This window comes from Phocoena phocoena, chromosome 8 (assembly GCF_963924675.1).
Source record: "Phocoena phocoena chromosome 8, mPhoPho1.1, whole genome shotgun sequence".
Taxonomy (NCBI): Eukaryota; Metazoa; Chordata; class Mammalia; order Artiodactyla; family Phocoenidae; genus Phocoena; species Phocoena phocoena.
Genome location: NC_089226.1, coordinates 30629154 through 30654289, shown reverse-complemented (window position 1 = coordinate 30654289; position 25136 = coordinate 30629154). Strand labels below are relative to the sequence as shown.

General features: G+C 34.9%; 1 protein-coding gene across 2 annotated transcripts in view; it reads left to right on the top strand.

Moving 5' to 3' along the window:
* DYNC2H1 (dynein cytoplasmic 2 heavy chain 1) overlaps positions 1–25136 on the top strand; it is a 367862-nt gene that overhangs the window by 219490 nt on the left and 123236 nt on the right. For both annotated transcript variants that reach the window (XM_065882515.1, XM_065882514.1), the window contains 4 exons: positions 2355–2465; positions 8996–9151; positions 17473–17548; positions 23365–23573. In XM_065882515.1, coding sequence (XP_065738587.1) covers positions 2355–2465; positions 8996–9151; positions 17473–17548; positions 23365–23573 — 552 coding nt within the window. The remainder of the gene's footprint in view (positions 1–2354; positions 2466–8995; positions 9152–17472; positions 17549–23364; positions 23574–25136) is intronic.

The window sequence follows — 25136 nt, the reverse complement described above, 5'->3', positions numbered from 1 at the left end:
GAATATGGGTTTGGGCTGTCATAGATGACACTGAAGACAAGATGTTCCTTGAAGACTATATGTGATTTAGCTAAGTGTAGGGGGAAAAAAATTGTGGTTAATTCTAGCAGCACAAGTAGAAACATAGTGGTGGGAATGTGCCTGCCTAGTACAAAGAATGAAGATGTCCTTGAATGTCCTGGAAGGGTCAGGCAGAGCAATGTGGGGCAATAGAGTTAGATGGCTAGGAAGGGGCAAGGTTATGGAATACCCTCAAAATCGTGCTGAAGTGCTTGGAATTTTTGTCCTAGGACACAAAGTCAAAGGAGGTCCTTAACAAGGGAGTTAATAATTACTTAATTAAATTAATCTGGCAGAAGTTATTCAGAATAGAACCAAACAGAATAGAGTGGGAGGCCATAGCCTAGTTGTAGTATGTTGAAAATTTGTGTAATGTGTTGAAAATAAATTGGCAACTATAGCACTTTACATAAAACATGTAAGTAGTTAAATAATCTTTGATGAATGAGTTAATGACTAAGTGAATGAAGTGATAGACCATGATGACTTACTACTTATCAAAAGAAGATGTAGGGCTTCCCTGGTGGCGCAGTGGTTGAGAGTCCGCCTGCTGATGCAGGGGACACGGAATCGTGCCCCGGTCCGGCAAGATCCCACATGACGCGGAGCGGCTAGGCCCGTGAGCCATGGCTGCTGAGCCTGCGCGTCCAGAGCCTGTGCTCCACAACGGGAGAGGCCACAACAGTTAGAGGCCCGCGTACCGCAAAAAAAAAAAAAAAAGAAGATGTAGATTTTGGAACTGAGATATATAGGAATATTCAAGTAATTCCATTATTACTACAGTTTTCTGTAAAAATCACAAATGTATAAAATATAAAATTTATGTCAGATGAATTACATATGTTTTGAAACATAAGGAATACTTGTGAATACTTGAATCCTGCTTTCTGTTCCAAACAATAGATTGATAGCTATTAATCTATGTAAAATATAATTACAGTTATTATTTTGGAATCAAATCTTAATTAGGACTCTTTGAAGAATATATAGGGTAGATTATATTATAAAACTTTTTTAAAATTTTTAAATGTTTTGCTTTTCTTTTGGGAAGTTTGGATGAATTGTTTGGATATAAATTTATGTTTATTTTAAATTCAACTGTATCACAAATGTATTGCTTTTTTAATCTCTTTTTGACATATGCTAACCCAAAGCAAAATTTTATTCCAATTTTACATTTAAAAATTATTATTAGGTATAGAAACATTTTATAATTTACAATTTTAAGGAAGCACAATGTTTTCATGGCAATTCTCTTGCCATTTTTTGTCATCTTTACATTTCATACTATAATAATGAATTTTAGTATTAGACATATTTATTAAGATAATTTTTAGACTTCACTCTCTTTTAGAGCTATCAACATTTCTTTTGTCACTCATTCATTCATTTAGTCATTCATTTTACAAGTGCTTGCTGAGTACAGAAAAAAGCCAGGAATAGTCCTAGGTGCTGGTTACGTATAAAATTTGTACTTGCTCTCGAGGAGCTTGGTTTAGAAGAGACAGACCACATTAATAACTATACAGTCGTACAATGAGTACTGCAGAAAGGAATTTACAAAATACCATCAGTGATTAATCTGCTTGGGATTGTGGTAGTGAAGAGTCGGAGAAGATATTCTCCCAGAACATGATATTTGAATTATATTTTGACAGATGAGTAAGAATTTGTCAGGTTACAAGAGAATAACAGGCAGAAAGAATATGATGAATAAAGAGACAAGAGATAAAAATTCGAATAAGTGACTAAAGCATACAGCACAGGCAGGTGAATTTGAATGGTGAATTTTGGATATTATAGGCTATAAGACACACTAAAAATTGTACTGTAAAGGAATCGGTATTATAACTCTGTGGAAGTGTGATTTGAAGAAGTGAGAACCTGAAGGCCTGAAGATGGCTCGTAGTTTAGGCATCACGACTATAGCTAACACTTATTTTGTATTTACTGTGTGTTGGGCACTGTGTTTTATACAGTCCTATGAGGGTAGGTTATTATCCTTGCTTAGAGAGTTTAAGTCAAAGAATCCAAGGTCACACAGCAAATAAGTGGCAGAATTTGGATTTCAACCCAGTTGGCCCAGTTCTAGATCCAAGTTCTTACCTATTTCACTAAGCTAGGAATAGAGAAGATGAAAATTTAGAGGAAATATAATCAGAACATTAAGAAACATATCAGAATATCATGGAAAGATTTTAGTAAGATAAGTACTTATTAATAATATATTTACAAAATGGAAATTTGTGTGTATGTTTAAGTAGATTTTTATTCTTGTTGTTTTTATAAACAAGGAATTGAATATTCTTCAACCTAAAGATACCTTTCGTCTTTGGCTCACTGCAGAAGTTCATCCCAACTTTACTCCAATTTTATTACAGTCAAGTTTGAAGATAACATATGAGGTAAGAAGATTTAAAACTTGAAACGTGGGCTTCCCCGGTGGCACAGTGGTTAAGAATCCGCCAATGCAGGGGACGTGGGTTCGAGCCCCGGTCTGGGAAGATCCCACATGCCACAGAGCAACTAGGCCCGTGCACCACAACTACTGAGCCTGCGCTCTAGAGCCCGCGAGCCACAACCAGAGTTCGCGTGCCACAACTACTGAAGCCCACGTGCCTAGAGCCCGTGCTCTGCAGCAAAAGAAGCCACTGCAATGAGAAACCTGCACACCGCAACAAAGAGTAGCCCCCACTCGCCGCAACTAGAGAAAGCCCACGCGCAGCAACAAAGACCCAACACAGCCATAAATAAATAAATGAATAAATAAAATTTATGAAAAAAATAAAAACTTGAATCACTAATTGTGTAAGTGCAGTAATTTAGCATGCCTTCTAAAGCTCTGTAGACAAAAAGCACTCAAAAACTTTTGTATATTTAGATGAAGTATATACATAAATAATATATTTGTAAAATTACATTTATATTTTTCTTTTAAATATTTTTTAATATCATTAATTTTTTGTTTTTTTATTGTAGTAAAAGACATAATGTAAAATTTACTATCTTAACCATTTATAAATGTACAGTACAGTAGTGTTAACCATATGTACCTTGTCGTATAACAGATCTCTAAAATTTTTTCATCTCACAAAACTGAGACTGTATCCACTGAAGAGCAACTCCCTATTTCTCTTTCCCTCCACCCTTTGCAACCACCATTGTACTTTCTGTTTCTGTGAGTTGACTACTTTATATCCCTCATATAAGTGGAATCATGCAGTATTTGTCTTTTGGTGACTGGCTTATTTTATTTGGCATGATGTCCTCAAGGTTCATCCATGTTGTAGCATATGACAGCATTTCCTTCTTTCTTAAGGCTGAATAATATCCCATTATATGTGTGTACTACATTTTCTTCATCCATTCATCAGCCCATGGACATTTAGATTTTCTACCTCTCGGCTATTATGAATAATGTTGCAATGAACATGGGTGGGCAAATATCTCTTCAAGATCGTATTTTCAGTTTTTTTGGATATATACCCCAAGTGGGATTGCTGGATCATATGGTAATTCTATTTTTAATTTTTTGAGGAACTTCCATACTGTTCCACTGTGGTATACCATTTAACATTCCCACCAATAGCACACAATTTCTCTGATCCTTACCAACACTTGTTATTGTCTCCTGTATTTTTTTTAATAGTGGCTGTCCTAACAGTGTGAGGTGATATCTCACTGTGGTTTTCATTTGTATTTCTCTATATTTAGTGATGTTGAACATCTTTGTATACGCTTGTTGGCTATTTTTATGCCTTCTCTGGAGAAATGTCTATTCAAGTCTTTTGCCCATTTTTAATTGGATTTTTTGTTGTTGAGTTGTACAAATTTCTTATGTATTCCTCATATTGACCCTTTATCAGATATAAGGCTTACAAATATTTTCTCTCATTCCATTAAGGGTTCCTTTTAACTGTGTTGATTGTTTCCTTTGCTGCGTAGATGTTTTTAGTTTGATGTAGTCCCATTTGTCTGTTTTTGCTTTTGTTGCTTGTGCTTTTAGTGGCATATGCAAAAAAATCATTGCCAAATCCAATGTCATGAACCTTTTCCCCTGTTTTCTTCTAGGAATTTTAGTTTCAGGTCTTAGGTTTAGGTCTTTAATGCATTTTGAGTTAATTTTTGTATTAGGTGTAAAGTAAGGGTCCAACTTCACTCTTGCACATGGATATCCAGTTTTCATATCATAGCTAAGTTAGATTTTCAGTCTTTGTTTCCTTCTTTCGTTCATTTGTTCCCTTCACCCATCCATTCATCCATACATCTATCCATCAGTCCATCCTTCTAACGTGTAATGCTTGGCAGATCCTTCCCAAACCTGATGCATCCAAAACTCTATGTGTTTGTAATGATATTGTGGAACTCGTCCAAGTCATAACTGAAATAATAATAAGAAACTGAATTAAAACTTTTAAAAAACTGGTTTAAAACGTTCTGCTTGCATTTTCTCTCAACTTGTAGAATACAATCTCATATAATCTCTTGTCTGATGAAAAATATCTTATTGGTGTTTATAACTACCTGTTATTTTAGATCAGTACTTCCATTTTCCATCTGAAGGCATTAAGTCTCATGTAAGGAAGAAAAAGGCTAAGGATTAATCCAAGGAATGCAAAAATGATTTAATATTTGGAAACAAATTAATTGAATGAATGTCAATTATAATGTCTAGTAAGAGAGAACTTCTCCAGCCACTCTCTCAGTATACTCTTTTACTAAACTATATTGCAGAACTGGATTGTACAAGCCCTGAAGGCAAGGGCTATGTTTTTTCTTGCTTTTTTTTTCTTATAATATGTGGCATGTAGGAAGAATACAGTAATATTTCAATAAATGAAGAGTTAATATATATCAGGGGAACTGTTCCTTGAAAATTTTAACTTAATGTGTAGCCTCTTCCAGTATCCTTTTTTAGGAAGTAATTAGATTATATTTTTATGGAAATTTTCAGTTTCATTTAAGTTACTGGTGAATTTTTTTCTATTTCTTAAATCAATGTAAATGATTTTAACTATTCCAGGAAATAGTGCAGTTCATTATGTTCAAAATTATTACTATATGTATGTACACATATGTACACACATGTTTTATTGTATTCAAAAATTGTGGAATCTTCATTTTATTGTTTGTTTCTTCTCTTTTTGATGAGTTGCTGGAGTTGTTTTTAAAAATTTATTACATTGAATCTGTAGATTGCTTTGGATAGTATAGTCATTTTCACAGTATTGATTTCTCCAATCCAAGAATATGGTATATCTCTCCATCTGTTTGTGTCATCTTTGATTTCTTTCATCAGTATCTTATAGTTTTCTGAGTACAGGTCTTTTCCCTCCTTAGGTAGGTTTATTTCTAGGTATTTTATTCTTTTGGATGTGATGGTAAATGGGATGTTTCCTTAATTTCTCTTTCTGATCTTTCATTGTTAGTGTATAGGAATGCAAGAGATTTTCTGTGTATTAATTTTGTATCACACAACTTTACCAAATTCATTGATGAGCTCTAGTAGTTTCTGGTAGCAACTTTAGTGTTTTCTGTGTATACTGTAGTATCATGTCATCTGCAAACAGTGACAGTTTTACTTCTTTTTCAATTTGGAATCCTTTTATTCCTCTTTATTCTCTGATTGCCATGGCTAGGACTTCCAAAACTATGTTGAATAATAGTGGTAAGAGTGGACATCCTTGTCCTGTTCCTGATCTTAGAGGAAACGTTTTCAGTTTTTCACCATTGAGAATGATGTTTGCTCTGGGTTTGTCATATATGACTTTTATTATGTTGAGGTAGGTTCCCTCTATGCCCACTTTCTGGAGAGTTTTTATCATAAATTGGTGTTGAATTCTGTCAAAAGCTTTTTCTGCATCTCTTGAGATGATTATATGGTTTTTATTCTTCAGTTTGTTGATGTGGTGTATCATATTGATTGATTCATGAATATTGAAAATCCTTGTATCCTGGGATGAATCCCACTTGATCATGGTGTAATATCCTTTTAATGCATTGTTGGATTTGGTTTGTTATTATTTTGTTGATGAGTTTTACATCTATGTTCATCACTGATGCTGTCCTGTAATTTTCAGAGAAAGGCAAATATCATATGTTATCACTTATATGTGGAATCTAAAGAAAGGGTACAAATGAACTTATCTACAAAGCAGAAATAGAATTATAAAATAGATAACAAATGAAGACCTACTGTATAGCACAGGGAACTCTTCTTTTCCCATATATATGGGAAAATAATCTAAAAAAGTGTGTATATATGTATATGTATAACTGATCCACTTTGCTGTACAGCAGAAACTAACACAACATTGTAAATCAACTATACTCCAATAAAAATTTAAAAAATAAAATTAAAAAATAGAAAAAAATTTGTCACAAATAACCAATGTCATACTTTCTGATTTACTTTTTCTTATTAATTCTTTTCTATTCACTGAATTTCCTGCTCTTTTCATTATTTTTTCTTCCTTATGTTTTCCTTAATTTGTACTGGATTTCATTCTTCCTGATTTCTTATGCTGAATGCTTAATTGATTTAATTAACTTGAATTAATATTGAAATTATTTTAAGTCTGAATTTTCAGTTGAATATATATTTTACCTTATCTCATAACTTGACATACTAGTGTTTCTGTTTTGTCATTTTCTAATAATCTTTATTTGTATATGATTTTCTCTGTAATTGTACATGATTTATTTATTTTGCATAACCTTTAGTATAGGGTCTTAAAACAAAAAACAAACCAAAAAAAAGCCTAAGTGGTTGTTCAGTTTCCTTAGTGCTCAGAAAATTTTGTCTGTTCTATGAAAAATTTTGGTAACTGTTTCATAAACAAAACATTTTCATTTAAAAGTGTACATTTGGGGGCTTCCCTGGTGGCGCAGTGGTTGAGAGTCCGCCTGCCGATGCAGGGGACATGGGTTCGTGCCCCGGTCCGGGAAGATCCCACATGCCGCGGCAGCGGCTGGGCCCGTGAGCCATGGCCGCTGAGCCTGCGCGTCCAGAGCCTGTGCTCCACAACGGGAGAGGCCACAGCAGTGAGAGGCCCGCGTATCGCAAAAAAAAAAAAAAAAAAAAAAAAAAAGTGTACATTTGGAAATGCACTTAGTAAAAAAAAAATACTTAGGCCCTTTTTCTTTTAATAAAACAAAAGTTTTTATTTAAGAGAAAACAATGAAAAGGTTTGCAAAGGAAATTATTATTTTTTTGTGGCAGGCATTCTTAAAGTACTGTTCTGAATTTTTCATTAATGTTAGAAACCAGTTTGAAGGAAAAAAATACTTTTAAAACAAAGTAAGTTTTTTTTTTTTAAATCTTTATTGGAGTATAATTGCTTTACAATGGTGTGTTGGTTTCTGCTTTATAACAAAGTGAATCAGTTATGCATATACATATGTTCCCATATCTCTTCCTCTTGCATCTCCCTCCCTCCCACCCTCCCTATCCCACCCCTTCAGGTGGTCACAAAGCACCGAGCTGATCTCCCTGTGCTATGCGGCTGCTTCCCACTAGCTATCTATAAAACAAGGTAACTTTTGAAATGGATTTATTTTGGTCTTTTTCCAAGAATTCAAAAATTTTTTTCTTCCATTTTGATAATTAAAAAAAATAATTTAAACAGATTTTGGACATGTGGATAACTGTTTCCTGACTAGTACTAGTCCAATGTACAATTTCGGTTCCTGGGTTTGAATTTCTGTTATAAGCCTAGCAATGTCAGGTAATACCCACCTTAAGTAAAGTGGACTGATGTTCAAGGAAGATTAGTTGACATTACATGTAAATAGTAATTTGAAGTCCTTATGGAAATTCAGATAGTACTGGAGAGAAAGAACTGGCGTATTGAAGTCAAAAACACCTGCCTGATAATAGTATCATAATTCGTACTGTAAATGATGGTTTTGTTCCCGTAAAACACCTCAATGATCATGTAAAACTTATTTGGTTATTTTGAATATTGTTGGTTGTGTAGGGTTTCTTTTGGGGGGGTTACGTGGGCCTCTCACTGTTGTGGCCTCTCCCGTTACGGAGCACAGGCTCTGGATGCACAGGCTCAGTGGCCATGGCCCACGGGCCCAGCTGCTCCGCGGCATGTGGGATCCTCCCGGTCGGGGGCACGAACCCGTGTCCCCTGCACCGGCAGGTGGACTCAACCACTGCGCCACCAGGGAAGCCCTATTTTGGATTTTTAATTGAGATGAGCTATTAGGTATAAGGAGTTTAAAACTAGTTTTATATTTGTACGTTTTTTTTTAACATCTTTATTGAAGTATAATTGCTTTACAGTGGTGTGTTAGTTTCTGCTTTATAGCAAAGTGAATCAGCTGTACATATACATATATCCCTGTATCTCCTCCCTCTTGAGTCTCCCTCCCACCGTCCCTATCCTACCGCTCTAGGTGGTCACAAAGCGCTGAGCTGATCTCTCTGTGCTATGAGGCTGCTTCTCACTAGCTATCTGTTTTACATTTGGTAGTATATATAAGTCTATGCCACTTTCTCACTTTGTCCCAGCTTACCCTTCCCCCTCCCCGTGTCCTCAAGTCCATTCTCTATGTCTGTGTCTTAATTCCTGTCCTGCCCATAGGTTCTTCAGAATCTTTTTGTTTGTTTTTAGATTCATATATATGTGTTAGCATATGGTATTTGTTTTTCTTTTTCTGACTTACTTCACTCTGTATGACAGACTCTAGGCCCATCCACCTCACTACAAATAACTCAATTTCGTTTCTTTTTATGGCTGAGTAATATTCCATTGTATATATGTGCCACACCTTCTTTAGTACATTTTGAAGTAACATAAAATAAAATAGTTTGTCAAACTTGGTAATGGTGAAAAGTTTTTGCCTTAAAATATGTTCTCAATATGTTAAATACTGATTTATTTTATTTGTAAGGTTTTAAACAATATGTTTGTTTTTTCTCTAGTCACCTCCAGGTTTGAAGAAAAATTTAATGCGTACTTATGAATCTTGGACTTCTGAGCAAATTAGCAAAAAAGATAATATACATCGAGCTCATGCTCTCTTCAGTTTTGCTTGGTTTCATGCTGCATGCCAAGAAAGAAGAAATTACATTCCACAGGTAAGTAAGAGCATGTCTTAGATATAGTCTAAGGTGTACATTTTTTCATATTAGAATATTTTTACAGTTTAGTATAAATAGCTAGGATTACTTCTTAATTTGATTCATGATTTATAAATTTATATCTCTGATTCCATCTTCTCTGTTAATCTTCTGGACTGTATATAGTTACCTAGTTCACATGTTTTTGAATTAAAGTGTTTAGAACAATGTGTGAGCCATCATAATTCATCATTGTTAGGTATCATTTTTATGGTTAATATCTCACCCGTTCAAAAATGTTCAAAAACCGAGTTCCCATACCTGTTTTTCCTTTAGTATATTCTGGTCAATAATAGGCATTGATATCTGTTTACTTCCCTAAGTTAGAAGCATAGGAGTTGTTCTTGGTATGGTTTTCTTCCCTACTCAACTTGTGTTTAAATCCTGTTGATTCTACTTCTAAAATGTAATTCAAATCTGTACATTTCTCCTCACTTTTCTTTTCAAGCCTCATCACCTCTCACCTGAATTAGTTTTCCAACTCTTCTTCCTGCTTTTTCCATTTAGCAGCCAGAATTATTTTTCTAATATGTAATTTTGATTTTTTCACTCCTCTGCTTAGCACCCATCAAATGGAATTCCACTGTACTTCGGAAAAAATATGCACATTTCTTACCATGATCCAGAAGGAAATATTTGCCTATCTTTTCAACCTCTTCCCAGGCCCCTTTTTTTCTATCTGTTCTCTACACCTCAGTCACATGGGACTTCTTTATGGTCTTTTAATCCATCAAGCTTTCTCACCATAGGCTCTAGATTCTATTTTTAAACCACCAATAGAGCACAGTTTTTCATGGCCATGGCAGTCCTAGCTGGTACCATGCTCTGATCTTCTTGCCAAATGCCTATCTTAGCAAAAATTTCAGCATTCTTCCATCTTTAAATAGATGGGAAACCATCCTCTTTTTTTAAACTTTGTCTACTTCTTTTGGGATAATCTTTCCTCAAACTGCCCTCCCCATCTGCCCACCTTTTAGCCTTTCTCTATATTTCAGTTGCATGTCAAAATAAGAGCATTGGTTCTGGAGTTTCAGTCCTGACTCTAGAATTTCCTTGCTGTATGACCTTAGGTAAATTACTTTATCCCCTTGACTGTAAAATGTGAATAATGATCATATTTACCTTTGTTGTGAGGATTAAATGAAATAGTATATGTTTAGAAGTGCTTAACACAGTGCCTGGTATAGCCTATCAATAAATATTTGTCAAACCAATGAAATAGTAAATAGTAATAGCAATGTTTGTTTCATATATTTTACACACTATACTTATTAAAGGGTACGCTTATTATTTTTATTTTACAAAAGTAGGACAGTGAATCTCGATGGTAATTAATTTGAGCTTGGAAATGGGCAGGCTCACCACCTTCTAAAGCCTTTGCCCCTAATTTCTCTGACATTCATCCTTAGGTAATGTATCAGTTAATCCTGATGCATACATGAAGAATAGTCATAGTGATGCATTTTTATGAGAAAACAAAACTTACATTTTAAAAAAAAATTAGTTTTTTTTTGTTTTTGGGTTTTTTTTTTGTTTGTTTTCTTTTTGTGTGTGTGGTACGTGGGCCTCTCACTGTTGTGGCCTCTCCCGTTGCGGAGCACAGGCTCCAGACACACAGGCTCAGTGGCCATGGCTCATGGACCCAGCCGCTCCACGGCATGTGGGATCTTCCCAGACCGGGGCATGAACCCGTGTCCCCTGCATCGGCAGGTGGACTCTCAACCACTGCGCCACCAGGGAAGCCCAGTTTTCATTTTTTATTGTGACACATGCACATAGTATAAATTAAAAAGCTATGAAAAAGCTTGCAAATTAAGATTTAGTCTCCTTCCTCCTTATCCCCTGCCACTCAGTTTGTATTCCCAGGGTACCTACTGTTCACCATTTCTTTGATGTCCTTCAGAGATATTATATAAATGCACAAATATATTTTATGCATTTATATGCACACTTATGTTCTTTTTAATTCAAATGGCAGCACATTATACATACAGTTCTGTACTTTGCTTTATTAACCAATACATTTTAGAGATTGTTAAATATTAGTACCCATTTAACACCTAATTTTAAAATATGATTTGTATTCATATATCCATATAAATATTTTTAGGCAGTTTATATTGTTAGATGGGCATAAATATTTTCTTTAATCTTCGCTATTACAAAAAATATTGCAATGGATATCCCTATGATTGCCTCATTTAACACTTGTTCATGGTGGCCAATTCCTAAATGTAGAATGTTTGCTTCAAAAGATATGTGTAGTTTTAAAAGTTCATGAATATTACCAAAATGCTCTACATAGAGGATATAGCAGTTCATTTTCACACAAACAAAAATATTTGAAAATGTCATTTAAAAAAACATTCTGCTCTGATAAAAATCATAAATTTAGAGGTAAAAGCAGACAAAATATTGATTGCCATTAATTGCTAGATGTCATGTCATAGGGATATGAACTCCACAAACCCTATTTTACTTCTTTTCCTTATTTGGTTTTGCTTTTTTTTTTTTTTAACAGCCAACTTTGAGAAGTAAAGATCCACTGTTAATTCAACTTAGTTTTCATTCCCTGTGTTAGTAAAAGATTATTCCTTTGCTATTTTTCATTGCGGTGCTGTGTTAACTTCCCTATTTTACACATGTATATTGTACCTCTAATACTGCATTCGATGTAATGTCAGTTTTGTTTTATATTTGTTATTCTTTGATATTGTGTTATTCTTACTAGTTTGTGAGTACCTTTATAACAGGCTTAATCTCATTCATAAGAGCACTTTACACAGTGCCTGGATTTCCATGTCAGATAAATAGGATTTGATTGGCTACTGAGAATCTCTCCACAATTTACAATATAATTTCTGTCAGGAATTGTGATATGAATAACAAAAATTACCATTCAAATTTTTGTACCATATTTTAAAAAAATCATTAATCATCTAGCAGTATATCAGTAACTGTGCTTTACAGAGTACAGTTCTTATTTCAGAATTAGTATTTTAGTTGGAAGTTGCTATATTAAGTAATATTGATAGCAACAGTCTTGAGAGTTTTATGGATACTGATTAATTTTTAAGGTATTTTTAAAATGTTGAAATGAGCATTTTTCTTCACAAATAAGATCTAATAGAGTTATATAAGAAATTTTATTAATAAGACTTTGTTTTGAGTTGGTAGAAAGTTTATTTAAAATGTTATGAGAACTTTGTTAACTACCGATGGGTACGTATCCCTTACACATTTTTTTCTCTTAACATCTTTATTGGAGTATAATTGCTTTACAATGTTGTGTTAGTTTCTGCTGTATAACAAAGTGAATCAGCTGTATGTATACATATATCCCCATATCCCCTCCCTCTTAAGCCTCCCTCCCGACCTCCCTATCCCACCCCTCTAGGTGGTCACAAGGCACCGAGCTGATCTCCCTGTGCTATGCAGCTGCTTCCCACTAGCTATCTATTTTACATTTGGTAATGTATATATGTCAATGCTACTTTCTCACTTCGTCCCAGCTTACTCTTCCCCCTCCCCTTGTCCTCAAGTCCATTCTCTACGTCTGTGTCTTTTTTCCTGTCCTACCCCTAGGTTCTTAGAACCTTTTTTCTTTTTTTTGATTCCATATATATGTGTTAGCATACATATTTGTTTTTCTCTTTCTGACTTACTTCACTCTGCATGACAGACTCTTAAGTCCATCCACCTCACTACAAATAGCTCAATTTCATTTCTTTCTATGGCTGAGTAATATTTCATTGTATATATGTGCCACATCTTTTTTTTTTCTCTTTTTTTTTTAACCGTCTTTTTAGGGTATAATTGCTTTACAATGGTGTGTCAGTTTCTGCTTTATAACAAAGTGAATCAATTATGCATACACATATATCCCCATATCTCTTCCCTCTTTCATATCCATCCCTCCCACCCCTCTAGGTGGTCACAAAGCGCCGAGCTGATCTCCCTGTGCTATGCGGCTGCTTCCCACTACCTATTTTACATTTGGTAGTGTATATATGTCCATGCCACTCTCTCACTTTGTCCCAGGTTACCCTTCCCCCTCCCCATATCCTCAAGTCCATTCTCTAGTAGGTCAGCATCTTTATTCCCATCTTGCCCCTAGGTTCTTCTTACCATTTTCTTTCTTTCTTTTTTTTTTTTTTTTAGATTCCATATATATGTGTTAGCATACGGTATTTGTTTTATTCTTTCTGACTTACTTCACTCTGTATGACAGTCTCTAGGTCCATCCACCTCACTACAAATAACTCAGTTTCATTCCTTTTTCTTGCTGAGTAATATTCCATTGTATATATGTGCCACATCTTCTTTATCCATTCATCTGTTGATGGACACTTAGGTTGCTTCCATGTCCTGGCTATTGTAAATAGCGCTGCAATGAACATTTTGCTACATGATTCTTTTTGAATTATGGTTTTCTCAGGGTATATGCCCAGTAGTGGGATTGCTAGCTCATACGATAGTTCTATTTTTAGTATTTTAAGGAACCTCCATACTGTTCTACATAGCGGCTGTATCAATTTACATTCCCTCCCACAGTGCAGGAGAGTTCCCTTTCCTCCATACGCTCTCCAGCATCTATGGTGTGTAGATTTTTTAACGATGGCCATTCTCACTGGTGTGAGGTGATAACTTATTGTAGTTTTGACTTGCATTACTCCAGTGATTAGTGATGTTGTGAATCCTTTCATGTGTCTGTTGGCAATCTGTTTATCTTCTTTGGAGAGATGTCTCTTTAAGTCTTCTGCTCATTATTGGACTGGGTTGTTTGTTCTTTTGATATTGAGCTGCATGAGCTGCTTGTATATTTTGGAGGTTAATCCTTTGTCAGTTGCTTCATTTGCAAATATTTTCTCCCATTCTGAGGGCTGCCTTTTCATCTTGTGTATGGTTTCCTTTGCTGTGCAAAAGCTTTTAAGTTTCATTTGGTCCCATTTCTTTACTTTTCTTTTTATTTCCATTTCTCTAGGAGGTGGGTCAAAAAGGATCTTGCTGTGATTTGTGTCGTAGAGGGTTCTGCCTATGTTTTCCTCTAAGAGTTTTATAGTGTTTGGCCTTACATTTAGGTATTTAATCCATTTTGAGTTTTTTTGTGTGTATGGTGTTAGGGAGTGTTCTAATTTCATTCTTTTACATGTAACTGTCCAGTTTTTCCAGCACCACTTATTGAAGAGGCTGTCTTTTCTCCATTGTATGTTCTTACCTCCTTTGTCAAAAATAAGGTGACCATATGTGCGTGGGTTTATCTCTGGCCTTTCTGTCTTGTTCCATTGATCTATGTTTCTGTTTTTGTGCCAGTACCATACTGTCTTGATTTCCTTTCAAAAAAAAGGAAGAGAGCAACTAAATGAATAAACAAACCCACAAATGAAAACAAACACTAAAAGCTAAACTAAGATAAACATGAAACCAAAAAGAAATCAAATGCAGAAAGCAAACCCCAAGTTCACAGTTGCCCCCAAAGTCCACCCCCTCAGTTTTGGGAACACTCATTATCTATTCAGGTATTCCACACCGGCGGGGTTTACCAAGCTGACTGCGTGGATTTAATGCACTGCTCCTAAGGCTGCATGAAGAAATTTCCCTTTCTCTTCTTTGTTCGCACAACTCCTGGGTCTCAGCTTTGGTTTTGTCTCCGCCTCTGAGTGTAGGCCAGCCTTAGGCATCTGTTCCCTGCCCAGACAAGAGGGGGTTAAAACAGCGTCTGATTAGGGCTCTCTTGCTCACTCAGACTGGGGAGAGGGAGGGGTATATACCGGTAGTCTCAATTGCAATGCGGGGTGTGTCTGCAGCAGTAGAGGCCTGTGTGATGTTGTAACAGCCTGAGGCATGTCATGTGTTCTCCCAGGAAAGTTGACCCTGGATAATGGGACCCTGGAAGTGGCGTGATGCACAGGCTTCTGGGGGTATGTGGGTAGTGACCTGCGCTTGCACACAGAATATTTGTTGGCAGTGACGGCAGCAGCAGCGGTCCTTGCTCACCTCTGCAGTTTGAGATGATAGCCGCGACTCATGCCCGTCTCTGGGGCTTGCTTAGGCAGTGCTCTGCCATCTGTGGGAACTCGGAGCAGGAAGCCCTTCTCCTTGTACACCCCAAAACATCGGTCTCTTGCCTGTCTGGCAGGTCCAGACATTTTCCCGGACACCGTCCCAGCTAGCTGTGGCACACTAACCCCCTCAGGCTGTGTTCATGCAGCCAACCCCAGTCCTCTCCCTGGGGTCTGACCTCTGAAGCACAAGCCTCAGCTCCCAGCCCCCACCTGACCTGGCAGGTTAGCAGATAAGCATCTCAGGCTGGTGAGTGGTGGTCAGCACCAGTCCTCTATGCAGGAATCTCTCTGCTTTGCCCCCTGCACCCCTGTTGCCGTGCTCTCCTCCATGGCTCCGAAGCTTCTCCCCTGCCCACCCCCCATGTCCGCCAGGGAAGGGGCTCCCTAGGGTGTGGAAACTTTTCCTCGTTCACAGCTCCCTCCCAGAGGTGCAGGTCCCATCCCTATTATTTTGTCTCTGTTTCTTCTTTTTACCTTCACTCTACCCAGGTATGTGGGGAGTTTTTTGCCTTTTGGGAAGTCTGAGGTCTTCTGCCAGCATTCTGTAGGTGTTCTGTAGGAGTTGTTTCACATATAGATGTATTTTTGATGTATTTGTGGGGAGGAAGGTGATCTCCACGTCTTACTCCTCTGCCATCTTGAAGGTCTGTGTCTCCCTTACAGATTTTTAATTCTTAGGCATAGTTTAACTTAGCTATAGTTAACTGAAATCTTTTTTGTTTTCACAATATCTATAATATTATTTAAAAAAAATAACTATCTAAATGCTAGTGACCTCCAAATTTTTATATCCAACTCAGACCAACTCTCTAAGATCTAGGTTTATATCTCCAACTGTTTATTTGACCTATCTAGTTAGATGTCTCAAAAATGACTGAAGATGCACATATTCTAAATCCAAGTACTAGAACATTAGCTTCTCAAGAGCACAGATTTTTGCTTCTTTTGTTTACTGCTATATTTTCATTGACAAAAACAGTGCCAAGTATATAGCAGACACTCAGTAAGCTTTTGTTGAACACTTTGTTCATTGATCTCATGTTATCCCTTTCCAAACCTTGTATTCTTTCAGTGTTCCACCTGTGAGTGAATGATGCCAACATCAATTTGAATAAGCCATGAGCTTAGAAGTCATTCTTAATATCTCTCTTTTTGGTATCTTCATCCTCCATTACAATCCAATACAAAAATTCTTTCATTTCATTGTCCTAACTATCTATCTACTTTTGTTTTTCTGTCATTTCTTACCCTTTCTCCACCAGGGTGACTTTCCCTTATCTTTTATATTAGGTCAGAGCTCTTTCTTATATATACCAAATATGTTTCTTTTCCTTAAACATATTACAGTTTGTAATTGTATGTGTATTTGAGTAATTGATTGTATCCACCCCTCCCCTGACATTTGACTGAAAGCTACATGGAAACAGGGATTATATATGTTTTTGCTCATTCTTTTATTCCCAGAGCCTGACATATAATGTGCACTTAATAAATCTTTTTGAATGATGAATGAATAAATTAAATTTGTATCAATATTTCTGAATATTATTCAAGTCTAAATAGATTTTAGTTTGAACTTATTGCATAAAACTAATTACTAGTCATAGTTGATGAAAGCCCTATAGAAATTATTTTTAATTATTTCATATTATTTTCTATCACATATAAATGTCTTTGAATGTTCTTTTTATACAAGCATAGCAGCTATTAGCTGTAGGTTTATAATTTTATTTAGTTACAATATAAATGCTTTGTGGGTCACATGTACAGAAAATACTACTATATGCCTTTAGACCTTTAAATAATTTTCGTAATATTTCTGTTTTCATGTTTGTAGAGAAAATCCAAAATTCTAAAGGACCAAATTATAGGAAATCTCTCAATGTATACACTCTATGTAGACTCAATGATTTACTACGCCAATTTGTTCTTTCTGTATATGACTCTTCTGCCACATATTTAAGTGATAAAAACATTTATGACATTATAAAATCCTTTGCATGCTGTAGAGATCAATAAATTTACTTTTTTAATTACTCTTACTTTAGATGTATTGTTTTATTGTTTTTATTAAAAATTCTCAGTAGTTGCCTTTTTTTTCTTTTAGTCTGTTATTGAACATTCTTTTTAAGATTGTAAGGGCAATGATATATGCATATATATTTTTTAACACTGCTTGTAGTTCTTTAATTTTTTAAAAATTTGTTTTGATAGGGTTGGACCAAGTTTTATGAGTTTTCTTTATCAGATCTTCGGGCTGGTTACAGCATTATTGACAGACTCTTTGATGGTAAGTTCTAATGATGAAAACTTTGACCTCTGGTGTCAATGAAAATAATTTTTGAGCTCTTATTAAAAATAGGGTTTTTTTCAAGAGTGACTTGACTTCCTATTATAAAATTTGCTTTTTGCTTCTCATTTTGTATTTAATGTTTTGAATTCCATGCTTGTGAAAGTTCATATATTATCTATTGTGGTCATTGGTTTTGATATAATCCATTAGATTTCTGGTTGATCTGTAGCTCTCAGGAAGCAGAAAGCTAGAATGACCTTGTCTTTACTTCACGGCCTTCACAAGTTTCAGGCTTCAACTAAATTATTCATATCTCTTTCAGGGGAATTGTTAAAATTCAAGAATATGGTAGACCAAGAATCTGTAGAATCACAATTGTATGATTAAGTAGAAATCAGGAATCAAGGTACAAATAATAGCCTCCTGAAGATAGGAATGGTCCAATCCCTGAGGGTTATTGCTCAGGGCCAACTCAAGCGAACACTAGAGTTTAGAGCAATGATGGATTAGAGAAGAGAGTATGTTGATAGGACTCTCAAACTTAAAACTATTCTAAACAACTCTAGATTCTTGTCTCCCCCACCATCTTGCAGCCTTGCCAAACTACTCTTCCCTGAGTCTGCCGCATTTCAGTAAATGGCACCACCATTCATGTAGTTGTTCAGGTTCAAAGCCTATGAATAATCCTTGATTCTTCTCTTTTTCTTATCCTCAAACATCCAATGCTTTGGCAGTTTCTGTCCCCTCCATGTCCAAATCACATCAAGATTCTGTTCTCATCCTTCAACTTCATCAATCCTTGGTAGTCCAAGAAATAGATTCTTTCAAAAATTCTCCACAGAGTAAACAAATTTATTTTTTAGAAAAGCAAAGTAAAGCATATAATTCACTTTCAAAACCTACAACCACATTTATCTTCTTTCTGTTCCTTGAACAAACCAGGCTTGTTCCTACCTGAAGGTTTTGGTAGGTGCTCTTCCTTCTGTCTGAAATGCTCCTCACCCAAACCTTTATATGATTTTCTTCTCTTATCATTCACATCTCAGCTTAGAGGTATCCTCTTCAGAAAAGTTTTTTATTATCACCAAATCTAAAGTAATTTTCTAATTGTTCTCTATCCCCATGTTCTGTTTGTTTTAATACATTACTGCTACCTTATACTTTCCTGTTTATTCATTCATTTTTTAAAATGTTGTTCGTCTTTTCCAACTAGAGTGTAATCTACATTAAGCAAGGTCTTTGACTATTTTGTTTACTCTGTATGTCCTTAACATCTGTAGGAGGGCCTAGCCCATGGTAGTAGGCACTGTTATAGTTGGTTGAATTAACGGCATCATCATTTATTCTGTAACTTGGTTTCCATGAAAGGATAAGGATAGACGTCTAGCATGTGGACAAATCCCATTATTTTTGTAGTTTTCTTTTATTTTAATTTTTTATTGAAGTATAGTTGACTTACAATGTTTCATGTGCACAGCAAAGTTATTCCATTTTACATATATATATATATATAATATATATTTATATATTTTTCAGATTCTTTTCCCATGTAGGTTATAACAAGATACTGAATATAGTTCCCTGTGCTATATAGTAGGCCCTTGTTTATCTATTTTATATATAGTAGTGTGTATCTATTAATCCCAAATTCCAAATTTATCCCCCACGCACTTCCTCTTTGGTAACCATAAGTTTGTTTTCTATGTCTGTGATTCTATTTCTTGTTTTGTAAATAAGTTCATTGGTATCATTTTTTTAGAATCCACATATAAGTGATATCATATGATAATTTTCTTTTTCTGTATGACTTACTATGATTATTTCTAGGTCCATCCATGTTGCAGCAAATGGCATTATTCTTTTTTATGGCTGAGTAATATTCCATTATATATATATATCTGTAGCACATCTGCTTTATCCATTCATCTGTTGATGGACATTTGGGTTGCTTCCATATCTTGGCTATTGTAAATAGTGCTGCTATGAACATTGGAGTGCATGTATCTTTTTTAATGAGAGTTTTTATCTTTTCTGGATATATGCCCAGGAGTGGGATCGCAGGATCATATGGTAATGCTAGTTTTAGTTTTTTAAGGAACTTCATACTGTTCTCAATAGTGAAAGCCCTAATTTACATTCTCACCAACAGTGTAGGAGGGTTCCCTTTTCTCCACAGCTTCTTTAGCATTTATTGTTTGTAGACTTTCTGATGATGGTTATTCTGACCTCATTGTAGTTTTCACTTGCATTTTCCTAATAATCATCAATGTTGAGCATCTTTTCATGTGCCTGTTGTGAATCTGTATAACTTCCGTGGAGAAGTGTCTGTTTAGGTCTTCCGCCCATGTTTTTGGTTGGCTTGTTTGTTTTTTTTTATATTGAGCGGTATGAGCTGTTTGTATATTCTGGAAATTAATCCCTTGTCAGTTCATCATTTGCCAATATTTTCTTCCTTTCCATAGGTTGTCTTTTTGTTTTGTTAATGGTTTTCTTTGTTGTACAAAAGCTTTTAGGTTTAATTAGGTCTCATTTGTTTACTTCTATTTTTATTTCTTTCACCTTAGGAGACAGATCCAAAAAATATTGCTATGATTTATGTCAAAGAGTGTCCTGCCTGTGTTTTCCGGTAGGAGTTTTACATCAGTAGTATCCAGTGTTAGGGACTTCCCTGGCGGTCCAGTGGTTGGGACTTCACCTTCCAATGTGGGTTTGATCCCTGGTTGGGGAACTGGGATCCCATGTGCCTTGCAGCCAAGAAACCAAGACATAGAACAGAAGCAATATTGTAACAAATTCAGTAAAGACTTTAAAAATGGCCCACATCAAAAAAAAAATAGTATCCATTCTTACATTTAGGTCTTTAATCCATTTTGAGTTTATTTTTGTATATGGTGTTAGAGAATGTTCTAATTTCATTCTTTTACATGTAGCTGTCCAACTTTTTACATGTAGCACCACTTACTGAAGAGACTATCTTTTCTTCATTGTATATTCTTGCCTCCTTTGTTGTAGATGAATTGACCCTAAGTGCATGGGTTTATTTCTGGGCTTTCTATCCTGTTCTGTTGATCTATATGTCTGTTTTTGTGCTAGTACCATACTGTTTTGATTCCTGTAGCTTTGTAATATAGTTTGAAGTCAGCTTATTCCTCCAGTTTCATTCTTCTTTCTCAAGATAGATTTGGCCATTTGGGGTCTTTTGTGTTTCCATATAAATTGTAAAATTTTTTGTTCCAGTTCTATGAAAAATGCCATTGGTAATTTGATAGGGATTGCATTGAATCTTTAGATTGCCTTGGGTAGGTGGTATTGTCATTTTAACAATATTGAGTCGTATAATCCAAGAACACCATATATCTTTCCATCTGTTTGTGTTGTCTTCAGTTTCTTTCATCAACATCTTCAGAGTACAGGTCTTTTACCTCCTTGGGTAGGTCTATTCCTCGGTATTTTATTCTTTTTGATGTGATGGTCCATGGGATTATTTTCTTAATTTCTCTTTCTCACATTTTGTTGTTAGTGTATAGAAATGCAACAGATTTCTGTATATTAATTTTGTATCCTGCAACTTTACCAAATTCATTGATGAGCTTTGGATTTTCTACGTATAGGATGTAATTTGCAAGCAGTGACCATTTTGCTTCTTCCTTTCCAATTTGCATTCCTTTTATTTCCTTTTCTTCTCTGATTTCTGTGTCTAGGACTTCCAAAAGTATTTTGGATAAAAGTGGCATGAGTGGGCATCCTTGTCTTGTTCCTGATCTTAGAGGAAATGCTTTCAGCTTTTCACCATTGAGAATGATGTTGGCTGTGGGTTTATCATCTATGGCCTTTATTATGTTGAGATATTTTTGAATCGCATTCTAATTTACATGTTTATGTTTTTAAATGCAGTATGATACGTGTACAAAAAGTACTTATATCATAAGATTACAGCCCAGTGAAATTTCCACAAACTGAACACTCTCATATAGGCAGAACCTTAATCAAGAAACAGAATATTACCAATACCTCAGATTTTACTCTAATGCTGCCTTCCAGTTACTACCATTCTCCAAGTTCTCCCACCCCCATTCCTTTGGTAAAGACCAGGCACCTAACTATATAGATTAGCTTTGCCTGTTTTTATAAAACTGGAATCATACATCATGTATTCTTTAGTCTTTGGATTCTTTCAGTTAACATTATATTTGAGAGATTCATCCATATGCTTACATGTCATTGTTGTCCATTTATTCTCAGTGCTATATAGTTTGCCATTCTGTGATTGTATTTCTTCTCTTGGGTAGTTTTCAAGTTTTTTCTTGATGGACATGTGGGTAGTTTGGGATGATTGCGCTATACCTTTGGGTGACTACTTGAATATACTTCTGTTGGGTATATATGTAGAAGTAGATAGGATATTAATTTATTTGTTCCCCATAGTTATTTAATGCCTAATAGTATTCCAAATGAATTTTTTGTTTATTTAAAAATTCTTTGAATTATACATCAGAAAAGTACACATAAAGGTATAATTCAATAGATTTTCATAAATTGAACCTTTGTAACTAGCCCAAAGTCAATAAACAGTGTATTACCAACATTCTGGAAGCATCTCCCCCACTCCTTTTTACATATGACCCAACATTTTCCCATTTTGTGCTAAGGCCAATCAGTTTTCTGATTTCCATGAGTTGTTTTTTTAATGTTTATTTTGAAACACAATTTTTTTTGAGGATATATACTAGTACTTTAGCTTGCTTAGAAACTTGGTAATTTTCCAAAAGGCTTTTGAACATTTATTTGATTTTTATAATATCACTTTGAGGCAAATATTATTAATGCTCTTTTAAGATGAGGATACCAAAGCACAGAGAGTTTGAATGATTTGTTTGTGATTGTTTTTCAAGCTTGCGATGGAGTTAATAGCATCATATGTTTTTTACATACATCACACCAGTGAATTGTTGAGAGGAAGATGCTTCAAAATGATACTGAATCTCATGGTAGAAGTCTAAATATAATCTTATGATTACAAGATTTCCTGATATTAAGGGACCTCCACATATGGAGAATTAAATGTAAAAAAGGGGAATGGTTCATTGATTTTTATAGTAATGAAATAGTCTAAACTAGTAATGCTAGCAGTGATGTTAACTAGGTAGATTAAAATTGTGTTTCCTGCATTTACTGCTGTTGGGGAGGAAGAAATTTTCTTCTACCCTTCTGGGTTCTTCTGGCTGGTCTAAGAATTTACACTGACATGAAACAGATTAACAGGAGAAGATCAAACAAAAATTAATAACATGTATATATAGGAGAGACCCAGGAAGACTAAGTAACTTGCCAAAATGGCTGAAACCCTCACCTTAAATACTATCTTCAACTAAAAACAAAAGAGGGTGTTTGGGGTAGTGGTTTTAGACTTCAGAAGGGAGGAAGGCAGTTAACATGGAGATGCAAAAAAGCAGATGTTTGGTAAACAAATTGCTGGGCTATGCAGAGACAATGGGACACAGGGAGGAATTTTAACAAACAGACTTTGCCAGGTTCCTTCCTGTCCACCATACCTAGTTCATATTATAGTTATCTATGTTGGTAGCTTCCTTCCTGGAACAGGTCCTCTGTGATTATAGTATTAATATTATTAATATTAATGAGCATTACATTAATTTAAGCATTTTAAGGAATGATTTAAATGAATTAAATATGTATTGTTATATCCTATAAATATAACTGGAGCCAGGAATTTGTTTAATATTTTCAAATTTGTTTTAGAAATTTTCTAATATCTTAGAAATGAAACGAATAAAAATTTTTTTTAATTATAGGTACCAAAGACGTACAATGGGAATTTGTACATGGTTTGCTAGAAAATGCTATTTATGGAGGACGTATAGATAACTATTTTGACCTTAGAGTTCTTCAGTCATACCTGAAACAGTTTTTTAATTCTTCAATAATTGATGTATTAAACCAAAGGAACAAGAAAAGCATTTTTCCGTACTCCATATATCCACCAAAATCCTGCAGCATTTTGGTAGGTAAAATTATTTTCAATTTACTACCAGATAGAAACTTGAACAATTTCTTATATTGTTAAATATATGTTGTTTCTTTTCAAATGTATAAGCAATTGTCATTCACAAATATGGATTTTTTTTTTTTTTTTTTATGCCAATATGCAGCCTGATTCTCTAAACTCTAGTTAGGTGTCCTATTACTTTTGGATACTTAATGATCACTGATTGATGATAATAGGATATAGTAAATAGGTAAATCATGACGGGGGTGGCCAAGGAAAATTTTTACATTGTAGGGCTGCCGTGAAGATCTGGAATGGGAGAATATGCTACCTCTTCATAGTTATGAGAGTACTCTGATACATTAAATTTGAAAGAAAGCAAATATTATTTAACAAATATCTATCTTCATACTCTGGCTTATAAATTTAAAGAAGTTCTAAATATACAAGAGAGATTCACTTTATCTAGCTTTCATAGCAACATTTTTGTTTATGTGTATTTATTTTATCCAGCTGTAGCTCTTTGCTTTGAGTCATCATATAAAAGCCTCCTAGAATGCAACAATCTTTTCCAGGAAATAGTACAAAATGTAGCCCAAAGATTTCAATTCTAGTTTATTTTGCCACAAGTTTGTATTTGTGTGAATGCCCAAATAACGTTTTCATTACATAGAGTATTAAAATTATACATTTCTTCATGAATTACAAAATATATATATTCAGTTATATAGTTCTATCAGTATTGTGCCTTTTTCTCTTATTCAAATATTTTTCAAGAAAATTCCTTTGTTTTAGTGATGTAAGTCAGAAAACAAAGCTTAAGAATCAGTATTAAACATATTACTTTATTGAATATCTTATCTATTTTGTTATTAAGTATTCCATCGATTTTGTTTTTCAGTATCTTTCATTCACTTATTCATTCAATAATACACATGGAACATTTGCTCAGTGATAACGCTGTTCCAGACTTTGTGGATCTCTTGATGCACTGTGGAGTTTACTTTTTATTGGGAGAACCTTAGAGTGAATGAGCAAACAAATATCACATAGTTATTTATTATATATTTATTTCAGATAGTGTACCGTGAGAAGTCTTTCATCTCTATTGTTTGAAGCTTAAATTGAAAAATAAAATATATACAGAAAAGTGTACATCATAAGTGTACAATGCAGTGCATTTTTATACATTGAACACATGATTGCCACCAGCACTGCGATCAAGAAACAACATTTTCAGCTCCCCAGAAGTCCTCCTCAGGTTCCCTTCTAGTTACTACCTCCCCAACAAAGGATACATTAGCTTAACTTCTAACAGCCTGTGTTAGTTTTGCCTGTGTTTGTACTTCATGTAAAGGGTATCATTTGGTATATATTCTTTTGTGTCCAAATGAGGATAAATCAGTTTGGACATGTAGCAGTCTACTATTTAGGAAATATGTCAGTGTATAGTCCTAGGTAGAGAGAAGACTCTAGCCACACTAGATGAGAAAATTTCACAGACATTTAAAAATGAATAAAGTGTATAAATACAAAGAATAATAGCTTTAAAATTATAAGATGATTATAGGAATTCCC